Source organism: Chelonus insularis, unplaced genomic scaffold, assembly GCF_013357705.1.
Source record: "Chelonus insularis isolate UGA/USDA-ARS -01 unplaced genomic scaffold, ASM1335770v1 contig_94_pilon, whole genome shotgun sequence".
Lineage (NCBI taxonomy): Eukaryota > Metazoa > Arthropoda > Insecta > Hymenoptera > Braconidae > Chelonus > Chelonus insularis.
Window position 1 is genome coordinate 692,234 of NW_023276783.1, and position 24,755 is coordinate 716,988.

The 24,755-nt window shown below is 28.2% G+C and overlaps 1 protein-coding gene across 1 annotated transcript in view; it reads right to left on the reverse strand.

The window, feature by feature from the left end:
* Positions 1-116: 116 nt before the first annotated feature.
* The window catches only part of LOC118072851 (furin-like protease 1), a 74,317-nt gene continuing 49,678 nt past the window's right edge, over positions 117-24,755 (reverse strand). Inside the window, exons 3-12 of the mRNA XM_035092991.1 lie at positions 17,008-17,229; positions 16,682-16,810; positions 16,392-16,557; positions 16,062-16,234; positions 14,618-15,035; positions 14,291-14,408; positions 13,755-13,836; positions 13,405-13,615; positions 9,518-9,796; positions 117-1,044 (exon numbers count right to left, since the gene is read on the reverse strand). Of these exons, the coding sequence (XP_034948882.1) occupies positions 599-1,044; positions 9,518-9,796; positions 13,405-13,615; positions 13,755-13,836; positions 14,291-14,408; positions 14,618-15,035; positions 16,062-16,234; positions 16,392-16,557; positions 16,682-16,810; positions 17,008-17,229 (2,244 nt within the window). The 3' untranslated portion in view covers positions 117-598. The remainder of the gene's footprint in view (positions 1,045-9,517; positions 9,797-13,404; positions 13,616-13,754; positions 13,837-14,290; positions 14,409-14,617; positions 15,036-16,061; positions 16,235-16,391; positions 16,558-16,681; positions 16,811-17,007; positions 17,230-24,755) is intronic.

The following is a 24,755-nucleotide window of genomic DNA, read 5'->3' on the forward strand; positions in this document are numbered from 1 at the left end:
AAATTCATTATGAATTAAAAAATTTTTTAAGGGAATTATCAAACAAATTATTACAGATATCAATTTATTTATTTATTATATTATTTTATTGTAGAGAAATTGTACACCAAATAATAATTATTAATTTTTCATATTCCTAATGTATAAAAACAATATTATATCGAAGAAAATTCAATTTTTGGCAAATTGCAAATTACAAACTTTGAACTTCTATAATCTGATTTTAGATAATTATGTCTATTTATATGTATATATATATAGTATAACTAATTAATAATATTTTTACTATGCAAATCATAGCAATTAATTAGCTAACTTTTACTTCATTACAATAATCTACTGCGTCCTGTACACGATATTTACAACCTAATAATGAGTACACTATATAACAAATAATTCCTTGGAATACTTTAAATTAGTTTTTGAAAATGCATCAAGTTTTAACTGCTTCTTCAAGATACTGAAAAAGTAATGAAAACTTAATTTAATAAAAATCTTCCCTGAGACTTTTATGACTATAAAAAAGTATACATTTATTTATAGTTATAGTACATTAAATTTCAATATAAATTATCGTATATGATTTATTAAAAAAATACTATTCACTATCGGAAGTACATCCGGTTGAACGTTTATGGCTTATTTCTTGTTCGTCTTCTTTGCTTGGTATTGGCAGTTCTTCGTATCCTTTATTGGAAATTTTTTGAACGTTTCTTGAATGTATAAATAAGAAATACATAATTACAGCTATGATAAAAACTAAATTAAATCCTAGTAAAACGGTCATACGTCGAAACCACACGCTTGATTTAATTTTCCAGTCTAGAGACTTTGAGATACATTGAAACTTTTCGGCTCTTGTTGAAGTTGGATTTGAATCAACGTGACATGAAGTGCAATCGATATCCGAAGGTCCTGCACAGGTCATACATGAGTAATGGCACGGAATACAAATATTCTTCGACTCGTCGTGGTCTGGGTACGTAACTGACGGGCATTCCAACAGGCATCGTCCCTCAAAGAAATACCAGCCGCTCTTACATCCTGAAAAAGATACACATTTTAACATAAAAATCTTGTCATTTATATTTTTATATTTTTCAGAGTAACAACGATTCAGCCTATTTTTATAAATAAAAATTATTAAAATGATAAAAATAAAACAATCAATCATTATTAAAATGACCGTATAAAGAAGTTTCGTACCCCAAATGTTCCCCTCGTGGGACTATGAAGAATGTTTGAGTAACAAAAAATTTTTTTTTCTGAAATTTTTCCTCTTTATGATATCAGTTGATGTGTGAGAATAAGATCTATTTATTACAATAATTAAAATCATAATTGGAGCATAATTGTTGCTAAAATTAATGCAAGTTCCTGTTTTACCCCATTTTGAGGGTGTTAAAGTGAATTTTCTTGGGCGGTGCCCCGATTCCGCATTTCTAGGCATTGAAACGAAGAGAATGAGCCCTCGATCATTAAAATCGGACAACTTTGATTTTTCGACCCTAAAAAATGGCAAGTGGTACCCCTTTCCATTTTTTTTGGCCAAAAAATAAAAGTTCTCCGATTTTCGAGTTTGACCACTCATTCTCTTCGTCTTGATGCGTAGAAATGCGGAATCGGGGCACCGCCCAAGAAAATTCACTTTAACACCCTTAAACAGGGGTTACACTAAATACAAATTACGAATTATCATCCCCTTGACTTTAAACCCTTATAACTCATGAACGGACAGTCCAATGATTGATTTTAAGGACGTTTTGGAAAGCTTAAAATCTAAGCTAAACATACATATCCATGAAAAGTGTGTGAAAAATTGCTTTCACCCTTAAAATCGCTAAAATATAACAAAAAATCACATTTTTTTGGGAAGTTGCCAACTATTTTGGCGATTTTGAGGGTGAAATAAATTTTTTAAACGGTTTTCATGGATATGTATCTTTAGCTAAGATTTTAAAGTTTCCAAACCCCTCCTTATAATTATTATTAGGTAACTAATGTGAGAGTTATTAGAGTCCGAAGTTTATGTAAGGGTCAAAAATGATCTACCCTTTGTCTTTGGATCTGCACAACTCGTAAGAAAATTATCAGACGATGATTATAAGGAGGGATTTGGAAACTTCAGAATCTTAGCTAACGATACATATCCATGAAAAACGTTTAAAAAATTTATTTCACCCTTAAAATCGCCAAAATACGTGGCAAACTCCTGAAAAAATATGATTTTTTGTTATATTTTAGCGATTTTAAGGGTGAAAGCAATTTTTCAAACACTTTTCATGGATATGTATGTTTAGCTAAGATTTTAAGCTTTCCAAAACGTCCTTAAAATCAATCATTGGACTGTCCGTTCATGAGTTATAAGGGTTTAAAGTCAAGGGGATGATAATTCGTAATTTGTATTTAGTGTAACCCCTGTTTAAGGGTGTTAAAGTGAATTTTCTTGGGCGGTGCCCCGATTCCGCATTTCTACGCATCAAGACGAAGAGAATGAATGGTCAAACTCGAAAATCGGAGAACTTTTATTTTTTGGCCAAAAAAAATGGAAAGGGGTACCACTTGCCATTTTTTAGGGTCGAAAAATCAAAGTTGTCCGATTTTAATGATCGAGGGCTCATTCTCTTCGTTTCAATGCCTAGAAATGCGGAATCGGGGCACCGCCCAAGAAAATTCACTTTAACACCCTCAAAATGGGGTAAAACAGGAACTTGCATTAATTTTAGCAACAATTATGCTCCAATTATGATTTCAATTATTGCAATAAATAGATCTTATTCTCACAAATCAACTGATATCATAGAGAGGAAAAATTTCCAAAAAAAAAAAAAAATTTTTTTTTACTCAAACATTCTTCATAGTCCCACGAGGGGAACATTTGGGGTACGAAACTTCTTTACACGGGTAGTAACAGAATTTAAAAATTACAATTGTATAACAAGTAACATTATTCACATTCTGAAATAATAAACATAATATCCAATGAATCAATTACTAAATGTTACAAAAGTAATAAGCATGTAATTAATCATGATTAATTGTCTACAAGTATCAATAAATATATTAGATCAAAGAGCAACATTAAACCTGTATTATATTCAACGCTAAAATTAATGAAAACATGAAAAACATACACCAATTTTATTAAATTAATATTCTTCATCAAAATTTAATGAAATTTATACTTTTATTTAATTGAATTATTTTGCAATTAGAATCATATTTTTCCATGTGATCATGTATAACTAATTAAACATATAAAATGAAATTTATTCAATATTCGTACACTTTAATGAAATTATTGGGTATACTATGACATAAAAATCACTGCGTAAATGCAAGAATAATTTCATGCACTAAATAATCAATAATGATTATTTAATTGTTTTTTTATAATCATTAATTTAGAGTCATAGGATTAAAAACGTCCACCACTACATCGATCAATAAAGAACAAACTCAGAGATTCATGCAAGAATTAAATTATTCAAGTACTTTTTAATTATTCGCAAGTATTTTTCTTTCGGTTTACGTATCGATTTTGATGCATTGAAATTTTTTCGATACTGTCGCATGCAAATAACATATAATGCATTGTAATTAGAAGTATCAAAAAAAAAAAACATTTAAAAGCCTAAAACAAGGAATACAATTTAGTTAGATATTTGAAACACAGAAAACAATAGATAACATTAAGGCAAGCAGTAAAAGAAATTTAATATGAATATGAATAAAGAATAGAATGAGAGAATTAGACTCACCGTGGTGGTGAAGCGTTCAGGGATAAATCTATTGGTTGTACATATGAAGCTGTGGGTGTAAACATGTTACACCTGAGATATTCCCCACTGCAACGTATAAACCGTCCGGGAGAGACGGTCTCCTAGATATCTTCAGTTCTAATATTGTTCTTCTTTATTGATTATGAGTATGATAAAATATTATAGATATAAAAAAACACGAATATAAAAAAATTGACTTTTAATCAAATTAAAATAATTTGTAATCATATAAAATGATAAAAATAATGTAAAATCTTAAAATGTAAAGAAAAAAAATTGGTTGTTGAAATAGTTTGTTCATGGTTGGAGTTTCTTTAGCTTTTTAATAATTTCTTAATTAACATGGATAATTTTCATGAAAAATTTATTCATCTTATAAATGAAATTGAATATATTATATAAATTAAATTTTTACTTCAAACTTTGTCTAAAAATTCATTTACTAATGAGTTCCTTGTGGGAAAAATTCTCTTTCTGCTATTTGAGATAAAATAAACTATCATGCACCATAAAAATATATAATTCTGACGAAAATAAATCATTTTTACCCACGCAAAGAATTATTTTATAAAGTTAATTGATTAATTAATTAATTAATGTAAGAGAATAGTGTTTATAAATAGTGGATGTAAATAATAAGCTGAAGTAATAGATGAATGTGCTGGTATTATGGTAATAGCGTGCATTTTGTTATTAAAAAAGTTTTTAACGTTTTCCAATTTATAATATACAAATTAATTTGCGTATAAGGTTCATTATATATTTTTAATTACTTATTGAATATATCAATAATTATTATTGTGGTGTATATGCATAAATACTTGCGAAACTTTGTGCATCACATTCACTCTTCTTTTTGTAATCATCATTTTCATTTTATAAATAATTACTTATACATTGTTTGTCAATTATTTTCAATTGTTTTTTACTTTTTTTTTGTTCAGAACAATAATATTGAAAAAAATTGATTACTTGTGTTCTATGTAAATTTTGTATCACACATCACACTTTTCCATTTCTATAACTTGAGATATGTTACTCCTTTTTTTTTAAGCGAAGATACATTTTTATATTACATACAAACATTTACAATAGATACATTATTCATTATTTTATGCACACACGATGAGCTTATAGGATCTTTATTATTATTATGTTTAGGATTAAATTATGCGATCAATTAATAATCTATATATTTATATATTTATATATATTTTTATGTATATGATATAATTAAAAAATTTTAAGCGTTACGTCACGATTTGGAATGTTATCAAATTTATATGTTGTATAATTATTTTACTTTTCCTCTATTCATAATGTTGTGATATTCATTTTTAACTTTGACGATACACACTGCTCGTTAAACAAAAACCACACCACTAAAATAAAACAGAATCATTTCACTAAAATGTTACTAATTTTTTTACATTCAGTCCTTTTTTACTTGCAAATCTGACGTCAATATTTTACTTATGATTGTTTTATGTTAATTACATTTTATTTGTTTAATTGACGTATTAAACTTGAAATTAATTTTATTTTTTATTATTTATTTTTGTTCTTTTGGATACTACTTTCGTTTATGAATTTGAGCAGATGATGGATAATTTACAGAAAAGAATACCATTATTATTTTTATTTCGTTTTTTAATAATTTATTATACTTAAATCAAATATCAATTCTTAGCTAACATGAAAATATGAATGTCTGATTATTTAAAAACAATTAACTTTCAATTCGGAATAAAAAGTGATATTCTTTTCTGTGTGATTCGTTTTATGTACTAGTAAATTATATTTTAATTATAAAATTCTTTGAAAATTTTGTGACCAATGTAAGCAAATAACGACGGATATAATTAGATTTTATAATTTATTACTATTTGTTTATAATTCATTATATAATGGACTAATAGCATCACCGTAATATAGTTTATTTATTAATATCGATCACTAGTGTGTTAGTAATTTACTACACAAAAGATCGAAAGTAAAATACACACAATGATTGACAGGAAAAAATAATTAACACTTATTCTGTTTTAAACTGATTGATTTTACTTTCAATATCATTTTATTCCTGTCAATAAATGTATTGCTTGTTATGTTCATATTACACTTTCAATTATTTACATAGAAAACAAACATGCTAATCAAATTATAATACAATTAATATAACAGGATATGAATGTATTATTATTAACAGATATGTCTTCAAATATGTGCAAAGTTTAAAAACTAACATAATTAATCATCATTTTATTTGATTATAATACTGAGCTGTGATTAATTATTTTTTTAACTTTAGAGTTCTTGAGTTTAAATAATTGAAAAGATATAAATATTTTACTACTTATTTATAGAAGGTTATCATAAAAATTCAACAATGATCACACAGAAATATAACATTAATATATATATATTAATAAGAAATTTGTTATTTATTAAAAACAATTTGAAATGTCGGTATGATAATTATGTAAAATTACGTCAAATTTTAGAAAGTAATATTCAACACTAATAGAATTTAATCACAGATATTCTTGTTTAACTTGCAAGCTACATGTCATGTTATCAGATTAATAAAACAATTTGTGAATTTAAATAATAGTAAAAAATATATCTATTGTTTCTATTTTATATTTATTACAAATATGTTAATAAATTTATCCAGTAAAATTGATACATAAATAATTTGAGTAATGATTTAATAAAAATTAATACAACTTTTAAATTAATTAAATAATGCAATACACATTAAGTTGAATTTAATTACTTGCAGCTCGTAAATTAGTTCAATTAGTTAATTATGAATCAATTAACTCATTTACTATTTATAATTATTATGAATTCATCAATACAATACAATGCCCATGATCATTTACGAAAAGAAGTTTTCAATTAATTAGAAAAAATTTATCACTAGTTCAGCGATATATAAAACACTGATGAAAAATCGGCAGTTTAATGTCTGTTATCGCAATTTGATTTTATATTCTTGATTAAAAGCTTTTAGTGTTAATCAAACTCGTGACTCGTTTATCTACTTTTGTATTAAAGTAGGACGGCATTGCAATATGCAATTGAATATTACCTAATAGGAATCATGGAGTTTATAATAAATATATCATTATTATTATTAAATTATCTTTCGCATTTTTTATAACTAATGTTTAAACCACATTCTGCCATTTCAAGTATGTATTATCAATGATTACATCCCAAATGAAGTATTCATTTTTCGAGTGCACGAGGTAGATAAAGAGATTAAATTTTTTTTATTCAATGAAATACGGTCGTACAATGATGCATTAGTCCAATTAGAAATTAATTCGAGAATTTTTTTTTTTTTTATATAAAATGCAATTTTCGTCAGATACATATTCATTCAAATTTGTTGATTTTTGCACTTGACATAGAAATATGTTAAGCATTTATATATATTTACATGAACCGTTCATTCTTTATTATTTATGTATAATAATTGATTAATGAGATGAAATATCTTATTATCCAAAACACATGGATATTAATACTGATTCATTGTCATTTCACATTACAAGCACCCGCAAATTCTTTGTTCTTACTGTTACTTTATATTATTGTTGATATTACTAGAATAAGCTATAGTTTGTTAATCATTTATTTTTTTAGTTAGCTTCATTATTTTTTTAATATTTTCCATAATATTATTTGGCAACGCTACAGATATTAAATTAATCGGTTTATTTTTCTTTCTTGACAGTATTTTAATTGCACTTTTTTGTCACGACATAAAAAATTATTCGGTAACATCAATAATCGCTTATTCATTCTAGCACAATAATATCATTATTCTTCCACTCATTGGTTACTTTGTGCCATTTTTCCTTTTTTTCATTAAAGGTTTATATCAAACCTTCAAGTACAGATCACAATCGACTTGGCACTACAAAATGACGTTCTGAACACTTCATGGCACATTATTTGCGCCTTCAATAACTTATAATTTATTATTTTTCTCTATGTAACGCTGAGAAAAATATCAGTCTTAAAATTGGAAATCGAAATACTAAGATTTCATTCTATAAAAAAATCTTAAAAATAATTTAAAAAGTCAAAAAATCTTTTAAATAAATACAATATCTAAAAATTCATCTAAAAAAAGACTTAATTACACTCCATAGTCATTTATTGATACGTTAATATTAAACGTAGTGAATATTAAATTAAAAACAAAAATTGCTAGCATGAATTCTTAGCTTATATTTCACCATTGAAAAACTAGGATATTTTTCTCTGCGTCTAAGAATGATCATTTTCTAAGTAACGATATGGATTAGCGAAGCACACATTTTTCTCAACGACACAATTTCTCGATTGAAAGTATCATTTATCGATTTGATTAGCACAACGAGACACTAATATTTAGACTAAACGTGGATATGATTGGACATGAAATGTGGCGCATGAAAAATGATTTTTTTTTTCCTTAGTCTCTCGCTGTACATTTTAATTTCACCATCATGAATGGGAGATACTAAAATTACTTGAATAACTAATATTAGACAACGTCACTTGAGCAAGTATCTCGAGCATTGAATCTTAAACACTGTAGAAGCTCAATTGTATTTTTTTTTATCTTCAATATGTGCAAGACAGTTTCAATTTATTCTGTACCATATTATTACGTAATGTATTTCGAAATTTATTCCGCTATCTTTTGTCCTTATTCATTCACCTTTGTTCATTTATTTAGAGGTAGTGCCAAAGACTCAGAAAAATTGAGATAACTTTTAGAGAGACTATCACACAATGGTTGAAGAAAAATATATTTAGTAAGAAGTGAAACGGAAAATTAGACAAATAATTTAGCCCAAATCCAAAGATAAGAAGCTGATAGTAAAGAAATAAATAAATCAAAATGATTTTTAATATTGTTACAACTAATAACAATGCAATATACAAATAATTATTTTTACCGTTAATTAATTGTAAAACTTTCTTTGCTATTTTTGATTAAAGTTTAGTGCACTGATTAGAAATTCTTTGAAATTTATTTAACTAATATTGTGTCAAATAATCGTTTATATATGTATTTATTTATAAAGATAGTGAAAAAAAATTTCCTATAATTCTTTTAATATTTTGTGCACCTTTTTCATCACATTCATTCAACCACAAGCAAACGTGCTTTCTCACAAACTCATGGATATTATTCTCTCTTTGTTACGCGATTGATTTAGCTGCAGATAAGTTTACGAATGCAGCTCACGTTTTTTTTAAATACTGGAACCCTATCACTGAAAAAAAACTCTCAATATTATAAATATGCTAAATTTTAATTCAACGCATTTTTCTATCATAAGAACACGCGTCTCTACCAGAAGAATGTGTAGGACATTTATTTAGTTCCGAAATATAAATTAATTTTATTGTGAATGCAGAAACAGAAGTTTAGTTTAGGCCATACGTTCAAACGAATATTCCTACAATACTGAAACATTCCTTGATAATATTAAAAATTTTTTTTCAGTGAATAAATGGTTAAAATATTCATGAGTTTTCTCAATGAATCTTATAACGTAACCAATATTTATACATTTAATTAAATTAATTATTATTTAATTTTTTTAATCATTATGATTTTTTAAAAATAATTGGTAACGTTTGGTTCCAGCTCAAAGTGTTATTATTTCAGCTAGGTTCTTTAGTCAATGTCTGTAGAAGAAGGAGAATGAGAAGGCACCCACCTAGGCACCCATGAGAGCTAAAGCTGTTGCATCCTCTACTCGTTTGGTTTTCAGACGTTGGCTTTTGCGCCTCAGGGTGAGATATTGGATTCACCTGCTGTCTTCCAGACCATGCATCATTCTCAGTATCTATCAGATGTTTGTTTGTATCTAGGTCAGCATTATTCTGTGGTACATCAACATGAATCATGCCAGGATGTTTGTCTTTATCTAGTTCGTCATCGAAGTCGGGAGATTCTTTCGTACCGTACAGCATCAATCCCCATTCGTTTAATGTTGCTGAAAAAAGAAAATAAAACTTTAGTACTAGATTTCGACATAACAGAATAAAAGAAAAAATATGACAACATTGACAATCTATATAACTAAACAATTCTTAAGTAAAAAATATCATGCTAATAGAAATAAAATAATACTAGTTGACAAAATTAATCGTGTTCTTATTGCAGAAATAATATTGGAGTTCGATGGTTTATCTTATTTTAAATAAACGTTAATTTTAAAAATAGTATATTTCATCTGTACAAAATTTAAAAATCGAACAATGGAAATGTAGAATATTGTACAAGATAAATTCTAAGAATGATAAAAATATTTATTTTATTATTTGTCTGATGAAAAAAATTACCAATCTCATCATTATTCTAAAATAATAATTATTATTTAATATTCAAATGACTAATGATTACATATTCAACAGAAAAAAATGAAGATTCATTGTATATAAAAAAAATTCAATTTTTTTTTTATATACAATGAACCATCATCACTTGATGACTCATTATCACTGATGGAATAATAAGCATAAAAATAAAACAAGTTTTTATTGTATGAAAGTATATACCTGTAAAAGTAAAAAATTAAAAAATATAAAACGAAATGAAAAATGCGATGTGGACTTTACACTGAATAATTAAACAATGAAGATAAAAAAATATATCAGTATTGTGTTGAACAAATACAATGTATGAAGTTTAACTATTAAATAATTAACGAACAGCAGTAAAGTAATTAAAAAATAAAATCTATTTTTAAAACATTATACAAGAGATAGTGAAAAATGTCATATTTAATACATGTTTTTTATTGTTACTATTTGTCTCTATTTTATTCAATGAAAGCAAAATATTTAAATAAAGCCTTCTTTTTTTTTTATATGAAACAATTTTTCACTTTCTCTTTGAAAACATGAAATTCTAAAAAGTATAAAATATAAGCACTAAATATAATTTACCATTCACTTACACCTTTGATAATGCTGTTAAAAATATATAATGGCAATATAAACGAAAAATAATAAATGAAAAAAACGTAATGATAATATTTTATAAGCTCTAAAGTGACAAAGAATGGTGGAAGAATTTTAAACGTAAAGAATATTTCATTCAAAAAACACTGTGTGCATTTTATAAAGAAAAAACTACATCTCCATAATACCCTTGTCTGTTAGTTGAAGGTTTCTTGAGTCAAATTGTTCATCTTGTAGAAGATCAAGTCCTTTTGCACGAGTTGCATGTTGATTTACTCCTCTTACTCCAGCATACACTGGATAAAGTGGATAAAGTTGTTGAATTTTCGGATACTGTTGGAATATAATTGGTACTTTATTTGTAGCAGCTTTTGATGCTGGTTCCATAAGTATTAAACCTCTCTGTAAAGGTGTTGATGTTGCTACATCGACTATTTGCTGCTTCGGTGGTTGAGTTGTTAATTTCACTGTAGTTCCTACTGTTATTGGTTTAGAAGTACTATAATTTCGAGGCTTAGATGTAGTACCAGTTACACGATTCGAAGTCAATCCCCTTAAGCTTTGGATTGTCGGACGTGCAGTTGGCTTATTCGTAAATTTCCCATTTTTATGCTGATTTTTTATTTTACTTTTTTTAGGTGCTTGGTTTTGTGAATTTGTAATATATGGCTGGTTAACCCCACTTGGTTTTATATATTTATTTTGCTTCCCCTTGATTCCAACAGTATTTAAACCATTTCTTGAATAATTAGACATCTTTACGAATGGTTTTTTTGGTATCTTGACACTGGTTGGATTGTAGAGAGTTTGTTCAGTTGGGTCAGGTAATATTGCAGTTCCATAAAATATCAGCGACCATTCATGAAGAATCGCCCGACCTAAAGGATTTCAATCATCCGAAGATTCATTATAGTATGTTCACGAAATTCATGGCAAGGCAAAGGTTACTATCACCATTTATCATCGCTTCTACATAGAGCTAGCTTAACCGAGTTACTATTTACATATTGACAAATCAAGAATTTACCAACATATTCCTTTGAAACCTACACCACTATTGATTACTTCTCTTTGTGATATACAGAATCAAATATCAAGTAAACTCTGATCACACCCTAAAAATAAATTTCAGAGAGTCCAAATTAACTTACTAATGATTCTTATTTGATTTAAAATGTTCAGATGAATTTCCTAATTACTAAAAGTTGGAAATTTCATTATACGGGTTAGTATAATCTGGGAATTTTTTATTACACACTGAATCTTATTCGTTTTAAAGTTTTGAATTGAAAAAAAAATTTTTTTTTGCTACTTATTCTTCAAATCAATAATTAATTAATAAATCATTTTTTATGTTTTTCAACTTTTTAAATGCAATAAAATAGAACCTTTAAGCAATTTAAATTTAATACAATTCAATTAGTAAAAATCACTAGTAGATTTTACACAAAGATCAAAGCACAATGGAGCATCGCACTCAAGTAGACTTTATTTAATTTAACGCTACATTAAATTATTTAAATGTTTCAAACTACTGACTATCGTATCAACTATCCCATCAGGATTATTTTCATAAAAAATTTAATTCTTTACAAGATATTCACAGAAAGTGTAATTACCCAAATATTTCCCTTTTAAAATAGTTAATAAGAATTTCATATACCTAATTTACGCTAAGGAATATTTTATCAGTTTTTCAGCGTTAATTTTATGGAAAATCTTGTGACTCGATGAGACACCTCTAAATATCAAAATAGAGTATTATCCTTGAATAGGGTGCTTCATTGTAACATACACTTACATTCTGTAAAGTAAAAAAGAGAGAAAAAAAATATGGCTTTTTTGTACGGTTTAATCTACATAGCTACACCCTTATTCACGTACGGAAGGAAAATGTTAAACCATAAAAAAGTAAATGATTTTTGCTGATCCTAAGATCATAAATTTTTAAATAATTATACTTTTTCTATCCTATATGAGATTCAGATTTAATGCAAGTAAAAACTCCATTTTTCACAGCTTCATATCATTTGTTTAATTGTGATATGTAATCTTTAAAAAAAAATTCCCGACTTAATTTTATTCAAAAAAATAACATGAATTTAAAAGATTAAAATTATTTAAAACCCAGATGGTTTTTATACTTTTACTCGGGATAAATTTAACTTTTTACTCTGCTATATTTATTTACTGTGTTTGAAAATATTTAAATATTCAATTAACTTTGCTGTTAAATTTATATGATAATAACAAAATAGACATAAAGTTACAATTTACTGTTACTAAATTTATTATCATCTTTTCAGTATGATTAGTGAATTACTCAGAAGCTCCTTAAGGAAAAAATTCCAGAGCTAAAAACATTAGTTATTTAAACATATACGTTAATTAGTAACACCATTGTGCTAAAGTTATAGAGAAACATAACCCAACTCGTCTGAAAGTTTAATGATTTACTTCAACATGATAATAGCACATTCCCCGCTACATGGTAGAACGTGAATTGTTTTTTAAAAATAATTATATTAATTCTATACTTTCAATTATTCTTTTTGTGTTTCATTTAAATCATTATTATGAATTATGATTTAAAATTTAATTTACGATTATAAAGAAAAAAAATAATTAAAAAACTTACCAACAAATCGGCCTTCATTGTGAACTTCAAGTTTCCACGTGCCATGCGGACGTTCGCCCCATGTATGTACTGACATGAATGGCCATTGTTGGAATCCAGTCTTTGAATTATCGTGTGGTCGCTTTGCAAGAAGTGTACTTTTTGTACCTTGAGGTGACATCAATGTGATCTCGAGATCTCCTCTTCTTGACGCTGACAGTGATATTTTTGCCTGAATAGAAATATATTGCGTATATTCATTAAAGTTCTATTTCAGACAGATTTAATGTTGACGTATTTCAGCTTCTGCTCTTATCTTTTATTATGACTATTAGCATTCAATAATTCGATATATATATATATTTATTTACCTGCACGTGTTCTAAAAAGTTCACTCCAGTGCACTCTTTGACATGAAAATCTAAACTTAATTGACTTCGAGATGGAATTGATCTGAAAAAAATTATAAATACTTGACATAACAACTTATAAAAAATATAATTATCGATAATTTAAAATAAAAGGAAAACGTTAATGGAGTATTTTTAATAAAGTTTAAGTGATGAAATGTAATTTAACCTTTGTATCGAGTAATTCAGATGTTCAAGTGGAATATTTCTATTACTATAATTAAATTTAATATGCAAATTCTGGTCAATCGAATATTTCTCGAACTTTTGACTTAAATATTTTTTAAAAGTAATACCAACACTTTTAAAAGTTGTTGGTAATGACAGTAAAAAAGAAGAAGTAGAAGATCCTTTAATGTTGTTGATTCTTTTCTTTGCTTTATATCATTCTAATCAAGTTATGAAAACTAACAAACTTTATGATATAATAATTACTTTCAATGGAACATAGTAAAAAGGTGATTGAAGTGAAACTTGAAATTAATTTTAATGAATACCTGTTTTTGTGTGGAGCTAAAATTTCACATTTATGTTGTTCCGGAACGGTTTGCCACTTTTTGGCAAGTTGAACCATCGCGGCTGCATCCATTAGACCATAGCCGAAACTGTGGCTAACTGTAATAGGAGAGTTTAAATGTACACAAAAGACTTGATAGTTTGAAGGTGTGTATAACTTTCTAACATCTCAGCCAATTTAAATAGTACTCAATAGTAACTACAATATAGAGTACATTTCTGTTAGCCACACGAAGTACGACCAAAATTGAAGCACCATTTAATTTCACCAAACCATTAAATAAATTCGACAAATACAGTTGACTTACCATTTCTACCAACTCCATTGGTAACCCAATCAGTAGCAATTAAATTTGCTGGTTTTGCAGTTCTTACAACAATATGTTGCATATCCCTCCATGTAAGATCTCTATTTGCTTCAAGTGCAAGTGCACAAATTCCGGCAGCTAACGGGGCAGATGCTGATGTTCCAGTGTGACTACTCGTACATTGATGATTTAAATCTATTGTAACTATTTGTTTTTCTCCTAAGGAGCCAGAACTGTACGTGGTTGCTAGTGTCGATGAGCAAGCTTCACTATACCATGGTACTAAACCATTTTCTGTCGCACTGCTGATTGACAAGGTCCAGATGCTATTTGTGTAGCCATCACAGTTGCAATTGTCGTGTTCTCTTCCACCATTTCCAGAAGCCCAAACAAATATTGAACCTCGGCCGTTTCGACCCTAATTCAAAGAAGATAAAAATTTTTTTTTCTGACTTTTGCAAAAGTAGTTTTATAAAAGTTTTCAAGTCTATTATGATTCTTATAGAAAGATACTCTGAGAAAAAAAAATATCTGACTTTTCAACTCATAATTAATTAATTAAACCTCAGCTAGGAATAGTCCAAGTTTTACAACAGATCTTCTTTTATGCGAACAAGTTACGTAGTAAGCGACGTACCGCAAAATATTTGCATATGATTTACGAGGTCAGGTTAATTACAAAGTTAGAGCAAGTAAGTTGAAAATGGTAATGGATGCCGAAATAGATTCACTTGGGTCTCGTTAAAATACTGAAAGCTTCAATTATACAACTTTTTTGACATCAAATGAGTAAAGAAATTGTTCTGTTACTTACTACAAGGTGTCTCTTTATGTATCTCTTTTTCATTTATTTATTGAATAAAAGAAATATTTTTTTTACTAAATTTTGAGTATTCATATTTACTTTTAAGGTCTATTTTTTTTATAAGAAAATTTTCAATTAATCATCTATAGAAGATCAATCGTACTTAAATCTACTTGTATATTTACTCAACTTTAGTGTAAAAAGTCGAGAAAAAAATCTATTTCACAGATCACATTTTTAACAATTCTCAAGTGTCCTTATCAAAGTTACAGTGAAGATTTGTTCTCATGAGTATTTTAAGTAGAAAACTTCAACACTGATAAGGACTAGTTGGAAAAAATTAGGATGTGTAATTAGAGATAATATTAATTATTATTTGCAAAACATCATGAAACGTTAATTCAAGAATAAAGAAAAAATAAGATTACTTTCAGAAAATATTATTGATAAGAATAAATGCCATCGTACGATTCTTGAATTTGTATCAGTTTACTTTGGGCTTATCACTAAAAGGCATATCAGACGTAACCCATTTAGATATCACATATTTGCAACGTTCATTGCAATCTCGGAAATTGCTTGATAGATATCTTGATAAAAGTTCCTAGTATTGAGGGTACACAATGATACTAAAATTACCTTAGTAATGCCTTCCATGAATGCACGAGTAGCAAGTTCTCCTGGACCATCTACAGTCTTGCCGTCATCATCAGGACCCCAAGAAGCACTATAGATATCAATGTGCTGAGAATTGAAACTGAGAGATCTTGCTTCAACTGCATCTGTAACTTCTCCATCTAACATTCTCACTCCTACAACAAAAATAAAAGAAAAATAAATAATGAATAAAAGCAACTTTTTAACTCCATGAAACATTGAATATTATTTTCAATCTCTTTCATCTTCTTTAAAAAATCCAGTCACGAAAACAAATTAAATTATCAGTCAAGTGAGGTAACTACACTTTACCTCCAACTCCAGCACCAAAAGCAACTCCAACAGCACAAAAAGAATTATTTGCAGTGGCAGCTACTTCACCAGCGCATCTGGTACCATGCCGGTTACTGTTGAGATAATCGTATCGTGGCATCGGGTCGTCGTCATAGCTATTCACGTCGTAGCTTGCTTGTGGGTCCTATAAGAAAAGTGAGAAAGAAAAAAAATTAAATTTTCATGTGCTAAGCTAAAAAAACGTATGCTGCAAATCTGACGAGATCTATTGAATCTCGTGAGAAAAATCCTTGTGTTATTCTACTCACGTAATTCCGGAAGATATCCGGATGATCCTTCTCCAAACCGTCGTCTAAAATTGTCACGACAACGCCATGACCAGTTATGCCTTCGTTCCAAGCTGACTGAACATTCATGTCAAGACCTGGACCACGATTCTGAATAATCATAATAATAACCTCATTTAATTACAACTGCCACATAATCAATCAATAAACTATTAGCATATTACCACTCTAGGTGAAAATAATAGCATATATAATCGTGATAAATCAATTTTATAATTTACGCTTATAACGTTTCAGATAAATTCATGCAAAAATGATATTGTTTGTTATAATTAAAGTCTGCTTACCAAATACCACATTTGTGGCCATCTATCATCATTTAACACTGTTCGAAAATTTATTGGGCCGCGTTTTACAACGTAATCTCTCTTCTGCCTTGATTTAATTCGTTGCTGTTCTGCTCGTTGAACTCTTGAATCTTTCACTAATCGATGATGAATTTCCAAGTGCGGCTCCGCTGACCGTTTCTTTACTAATTTGTGGTCAAAGTGATACCAATCACCAATAATCTGTGGACAGAAAAACAGAATAAAAATTAACTACCATGACTATATTTATAGATTTATTCAAGTTATTTCGTTTTCAATATTATTGGTACTTCAACAATTCATAATGATAGAAATAAAACAATGTATAATTAATTTTCTACTTTTTATATTGGTGATCCATGTAAATTAATTGAAATGAAAAAGTTCTGTCTGTAATAAATAGCTTTTTAAAATTCTTTATAAAAGCTTTTAATTAATAAAATATTTTTTTTAATAACAGAATTAATAAAGATATTTCCTTCAGTAGAATAAATTTACCCAAGTAATTAATAGCGTAAAATTAGAACATTAAATATCTGGATAATAAATTGACTGATATTTCTCTTGACTGAAGAATGATTGATAAAATCTTTGAAGTTATAAAATGGAAATATTGAATTATTTTATTATTAAAGATTCCAGAAAGATGTATTACTAACAAGGGTGACAGTGATTTAGATTGATAAGGATATTCAATCTCTTTTACTTTACTTTTAACTATTTTTATCGTATAATTCTTCGAGCTTTTACCTCGCTCTCAGCTTCTAAATTGCCAGTATCGATTTTCGCTTAACTTTGTTATTTGTCTAGACAAGAGCTTTCCTCGTCTTTTCGATTGACGGCTCACATTTACAAATACTTAACACCATTTCGCTTAATGGCTGCAGTAAAACCACAAGCATAGATATACATGCACTCTATCGATACTTGTGGGTTCGTGCCTTGATTGTGTTATCACTTGAAAAAATGTATATACAATTTTTTTATTGGATATTGGTCTTAACAAGAGTACTCTATGTAGTAGGTAACACTAAAAACTATCGCTAATTATCAGTAAAAAAATATACTATCATTTTCTGCTCATTAAATAAAATAGTTCAGCATTTATATATGATTACTCTATCAAATATAAAATTTGTTTACAATCATTCATCTAAAATAGATACAACAATTTTTTTACTTCAGCAAAGCCCAGATAACTTTTGATTACAAGTAGAATTTAATTACGAGAGTATTCAAGTTCAAACAAGTTGTATTATTTAAAGAGTTTAATCTTTTAAAAATCTGTAGAATCCTCTTGTGTTAAAGACAATGTGAGATCTTTTGTCAGAGTTAATCCTTTAATCGTCAAATTGATTCTCACCAATCGATTGATTCTTAACATTGTTTTTAAAAAAAAAAGTGGTCAAGAAAAGATAAACAGTGATGTGAAATGAAATTAATTACATTTATTAAATAAATGTAGATATCACATAGAAAATTCGTAAACGAATATGCATATTGTTAATAATATCATTGGATTATCTGAATCATAAAAGAGAAATAATGAAGTCAAAGAGCAATACATGAAAGTTTTTTTAAAAATTGGATTAACCTTTAATCAATTTAATTAAGTTGTAAGTATTTTTGAACAGACTAAAAAAATATTTTGTTTTTTTTAAATTTAATCTTTATAAAACTAATTAAAACACTGAATATTTTCAATGAAAAATAGAAAAATGGGTGATTAATCCGTGTGGTAATATTCTCAAATGGTAGGATTAAAGTTAAAAAAGAGTGAAAATTATAAAAGTTTTTCGATAAGATGGTCAAAATTGAGCAGTAATCCTTTGAGTGATGCTATTGGGGTAATAGCATATAGTTTGAAGCTGACGTATGTTTTTTTTTTTGAAGTATACTTTCTTTATTCTATCCTAGAAGAAATGGAATCTCAGATACATCTATCATGGAATTGAACGATGCAACGTGGTGGTGGTTTGGTTATCGATAGGTTTGCACTTGCCAATGACGTGCCACTCATTCATCTTCGTTCAACATCGAAGATGGTTCTGGTTACTTTTTTTTTACAGATCTGTCAAAGAATCTCCATTAAATTGATTGATGACTCGTGGTCTTGTACGTTTTGATGAAGGTGAGAAATAAATCCCATGTAAGTTGACGTCAATCTTCAACAGCTGAGAATGAAAGTATATTTTATTTATGTATTAAGTTTTTTGACATTAAAATAAAAATGTTTTTCATTACTTTTTGATGAAAAATAATCTCAAGCTGCTTATCGAAGACTTTTTCTTATCACTACGTAGGAAGATAAATGTCATTTCCAGAGAATCTGCTTTCAAAGTAATAATCAATCGTAAAAAGTGTAGGGTCATACACGAGAATGTATTGATCGGAAAATGACACTTGGAAATTTTCATGGGGTAACTTTTTCTTTGATCTAAGACGAACTAGTGACTGGAATGAATAATGACAGTTTCTGTCTCATGTCGAATGACGCTGGTAATTTCGCGGAACATCAGACATCTCTTTCCGGTAAATGTGCGCCATTTCTCGCTTTTAAACGACTTCACAGAAGGAAAATGGTCGAGTGGTAGGACATGAAAGATACTACTGCAATCGTAAAATGAATGCTCCAAGTGTCCACAACATTTTAGTCATGAATAGTATTTGCTGCAAAACCCGTATAAGAACTTGTTTTTTTCTTCTTTCAATTTTATGAGATAAAAATAAAAGCCAAAGCGTTATAAAAATTTTTGTATGAATTTTGTGGAATTAATGATTTTAAATATTTATATTTGGGCACTTGATAAATCTTTTTTTGGTATTTATTTAATTTTTAACCGGAATTGATAATTGGCATGAAAAATATTTACTGAATCTAAAGCATTGATTTTTGTTAGTTCCATCAGGCACTACAGTTAACAATTAATTGAATGAAAAAATAACAAATAAAAGCCATTGAAATTTAGTGTGCTTCAGGCACATTTTGTCAAGCATATCAATCAGAACACTGGTTTTCATTTGGTTCAGAAATAATTGCAATTTACTTTGACGTTCAGATGTTAAAATTCAAATATCTATAAAACATGCATATATAAATAGATATTTTTATTACGGAAAATATAATTGTTTGACAAATATTAATATTCGTCACAACGTAAATACACAATTGAGAGATAAAACTAAATTTCCAACATTGAATATAATTTCATTGTCAAACTTGTACACCAAGTGTATTCAATAGTCATATAAATTATTGTTTAACACAAATCAATAATCTAACCACGTATTTGAATATGGTTTAATATTTATTGACAATTTTGCTTTATTGTTTATTGTCTCTAACTACAACAAAATGGAAACTCAATATGTTTATGTAAAAACTCGTTCCCAATTTGGAAAACAATGCATTTTCGACGACTCCGAAGCGACAGTGGAGGAAAATATTTTTCCAACTCATGAGATGATGGCGGATTATATAAATATGAATCCTGTTCATCAGAGCGCACAGATTTCCCGACAATTTACAATCCATGAGGTTAAAAAATTAATTTGTCATCCTATTGTTTTACACTCCTCGTATATTTATTATAAGTAAAATCAACATTTATATTTTAAGAAAAAAAATTATAATTAATTGTTGATATAATTATTATGTTTTTTTTACGTATTTTATGACCTTATTCTTACTTAAAAAAAAAATTCCAAGTATTCGTGATCAAAGGTACTTTATATAAATGAACTTCCTGAAACGTTTTATAGGTTTTCATGTAATTGCTTCGAATTTCTATAGGTTCAAACGAAAAGTACTGTGACGAAAGAAACGGGAATGAATCACACCGAAGGAGGTTGGCCAAAAGAAATCAATCCCCGGGATGAAGAAGTAGTGGCAAGATATCGACGGCGTATAGAAAAAGATGACATGTGGGCTCCGAGGATGCGTGAGCTTACGACAGTATATTTTCTATATTTATTTTATATATCTATTTATTTTTACAAGTCGTAAAGTCAAGAAAAGAGTGGAAATACTTTGACAGCTTAACTTTTTATACATTTTTTTTTATATTTTACACTTTGTGGAATTAATTTTTTTTTTTAACGACCATTACTTGAATCAATATTTTCTTTATTGCTTCCAAGTTTACGTGTACAGGATGAAATTATAAAAATTATTTAGAACACTCAAGGTATATGAAATCAATAATTCTTAACATTCCAGAAATATTGCAGTCATAAAAATGGAATTTCATGATTGAAAATTTTTCTTTCAATGAAATAATATCATAATAACTTCCTATAAGTGTTCAATATTTTTTATATAATTATGAACAAAGTCATAAAGCAAATAGTGATAGCTTAATCCATCAAAGGATTTATTAATCTATTTGTTGACTTACTTCATTGATATTCACCAGGAATCAAAGCTTTAATATTAAAATTACAAATAAATAGTATTCTCCAATGTAGTATTACTGCAAGTAAATATTAAATGTTTTTGGTAGCCGATGGAAAGATATGTACTCCAAAATAATGCATTGAATATTTATGAAAACTATTTTGATGATATGGCACCAACAAACTTGGTTCTTCCTCTTGGTATAAGGTAAATATCTTACTTGGTAAGTTTATGGTACATTAAATATAATTTTCCACCCAGAACTGTAAATGTCTTCGAAGATCCTGAGGCTATTTCTCAGCCAATAACTCACCTGACCTGGTCACCAGATCATGGAACAAGATTGGCAGCCTCACATTGCTCTATGGAGTTTCAAAGAATCTTTCCAGATTCGAATCTGCACTCTTACATCTGGGACATTGGTAGGAAAGTTTGGCTTGTTGAGAACAAAGTTAGCTCTGTTATTGTGTTGCTAGAAAAGCATGTGACACTAGAAGTACATCTCTTTTCAATTGTTCAGAAAATCCGAACAAGGCATTCATGGCTTTGAAAGCAGTTCATCCTTCAGTGACCATTGAATTCAATCCTCGTGATCCCTCGATGTTGATCAGTGGCTTACTATCTGGGCAAGTTTGCAACTGGGACATACGAAGCGGTAACACACCTTTTATGATGTCTCATCCTCAATTCAGTCATAGGTAAATAGAGTATAGAGCAAATTACTGTACCATGTTCGATAAAAATCATCATACAATTGAATGAGTTTAGAAGTTTTAGTTTATGATGCATATAATTTCACAATTCCAAGTGAAAAGTTGAAGCAATATTGACTATAATGATTACTTGTTGGGTTAATATTCTAGTTCATATAAAGTATTACTCTTGATAAATAACTGGGTAGTATTTATGTAAAATAGACAAGTTTTGGAGCAAAAGGTAACATTTACATATAATTTATTAAAGTGAGAGAGATTTTGATGTGAAGGACGTTTTTTTTTTAGATTGATAAAAAAGTAGTTCATGGTTTGAATATAAAATTTATTGTTTTTCGAGTTAATAAGAAACTATAAGGAATATTTTAGGTCCTATTATGATGAATATTTTAAATAAATCATATTTTAGGAATGGAACTACTCCATTAGAATGCATAGAAATGTAGACAATAAACATAATATATTCATTTGTCAAGTAGACAAGATTTTATGAGAGAAAATTCTTGAACCCTCTAGATTGACTTGTTCCAAAGCATTCAGAGCTATAATCTTAAATTTTATCTGACTTTTACTCACTTACTCAGAATCATCATATCGAATAAAAAAAATGATTCTATAGGAAAATACTATCATTAATATTACAATATTATTTTTCATCAGAAATTTTCTTTGATTTTCAAATAGTAAATAAAATTCTTTCATAAATAGTAGAATTTACTGAATATTTTTTTTTAAAATGAAGAAATCCTGCAAACTGTGTACTTTGGATAAACTCAAAGACAAACTCTGAGTTTTTCTCAGCATCAACAGACGGAACAATAAGCTGGTGGGACATCAGAATGCTTCAGAAACCAACAGAAATTTTAATCATGGATCTAGAAAATCCACTGCGAGGAGACATGGTAAAAGCTGTAGGCGTGTCTGCATTACAATTCGAGCCTACTATGAGTGCTAAATTCATGGCAGGAATGGAAAATGGAGTAGTCATAAGTGGAACGCGAAAGGGTAAAAACGCAGCTGAAAAACTGTCCTTTAAATTTGACTGCCACCATGGCCCGGTGATTGCGATTGATCGAAATCCATTTACCCCAAAGAATTTTTTAACGATCGGCGACTGGGTGACCAAAATTTGGACTGAGGATATGAAAGAAAGCAATCTCATTTCCACTAGGTAAAACTCTATTTTTATACTCTCTTTGTGTTGATAAGAACAATCGAGCTATTAATCACTGTCAAGACCAACTCTGATAAAGACAGCACAGGTCCATTCTAACCGGTGGATGTTGGAGTACTTCGCGCTGTTCAGTTTTCTATGTTATAAATAACGATGGAGTGATGGAAATATTTGATATCCTTGTTGGTCTTAAGGCGCCAGTAATCATGGCTCGTCTGAGTGAAGATGGCCTTAAAGCTATTGCACCTCAAGAAAATGGAAAATTAGTGGCAGTTGGCAACAGCAATGGCAAAATTTATATTGTGGAATCCTCAGAAGCTCTTACTACTAATTTTCCCAACGATAAAGCTCTTATGGCTGAGGTAATTTTATTCATTATTTTTCATAAATTGTTAGAAACTCTTTGATTTTACATAATTAAATTATAAGGAAATTTTTCATAATAAATTCTGCAAGTTAAGAATGATTAAAATTTGTGAAGGTGCAAAATTGTTTCTAATGTAAATCTGTATAGTTAAAATTGTTCATTATCAATTATTTATGAAATAGTTTGATAATGTCAAACTACTGGTCTTTTTCAAAATTTATTACATCGATTATGTATTTAATTTTGCTGTGACCAATAAATTAAAAAAAAAAAATCAATGTCTGGAAACTTCAAGCTTCTATAACCAATTTACTATTTTCATATCATGCTAAAATTATTGCAGACGACTTGCTTTTAAATTCTTAATTTAAATTTGTGCTAATGAGTGAGTGGTATGGATTTTATATTTTAGTAATTGTTGAAAATAAAATGATCTTTAATAATTGATTTAATATGTAGAACAATTTATTCTAGTATTTGGAGAGATGTGGTCGATACGGTAAAGCGGTAGATAATCGTTTAAAAGAGACCCGTCTTTTACAACGAATCGATTATTCAGAGTCTGTATCAGCAATTCCATCAGCGAAAGGTAAATTTAATTTCCTCAGTGGAATTTTTCGTGATAAAATTGAATAAAAATTATAATAAATATTTGGTTTATTTTTTTTAGTTAAAACTAAAGGAAAATCATCCCTTCACCGTAAATCAGACAAAGACAAAAAAGTTGATGAAAAGAAAAAAATAGACAAAGATAAGAAAAAAGTAAGACAAAAAAAAACAAAAAATATTTGGGAACTTTTTGGTGATCCTTCCTTGGCAGATGTTGAGAAAAAGTATTTCGAGACAATAGAAAAGGTCTGATATAAAGAGATGATTTATTAACTTGTCATGTACAAAACAAAATCAATAAAAAACTTTTTTTTGGTAACTTCAGTACGTTGATCTTTGTAAGAAATTTAACTCTTTGATGATCAAGCACAATTTGTATTACATCCCACAATAGTCATAATATTAATAAAGACGACATTTATTAATTTAAATTAATAATAATTTCAGGAACAAGAAAAATACGCAGAA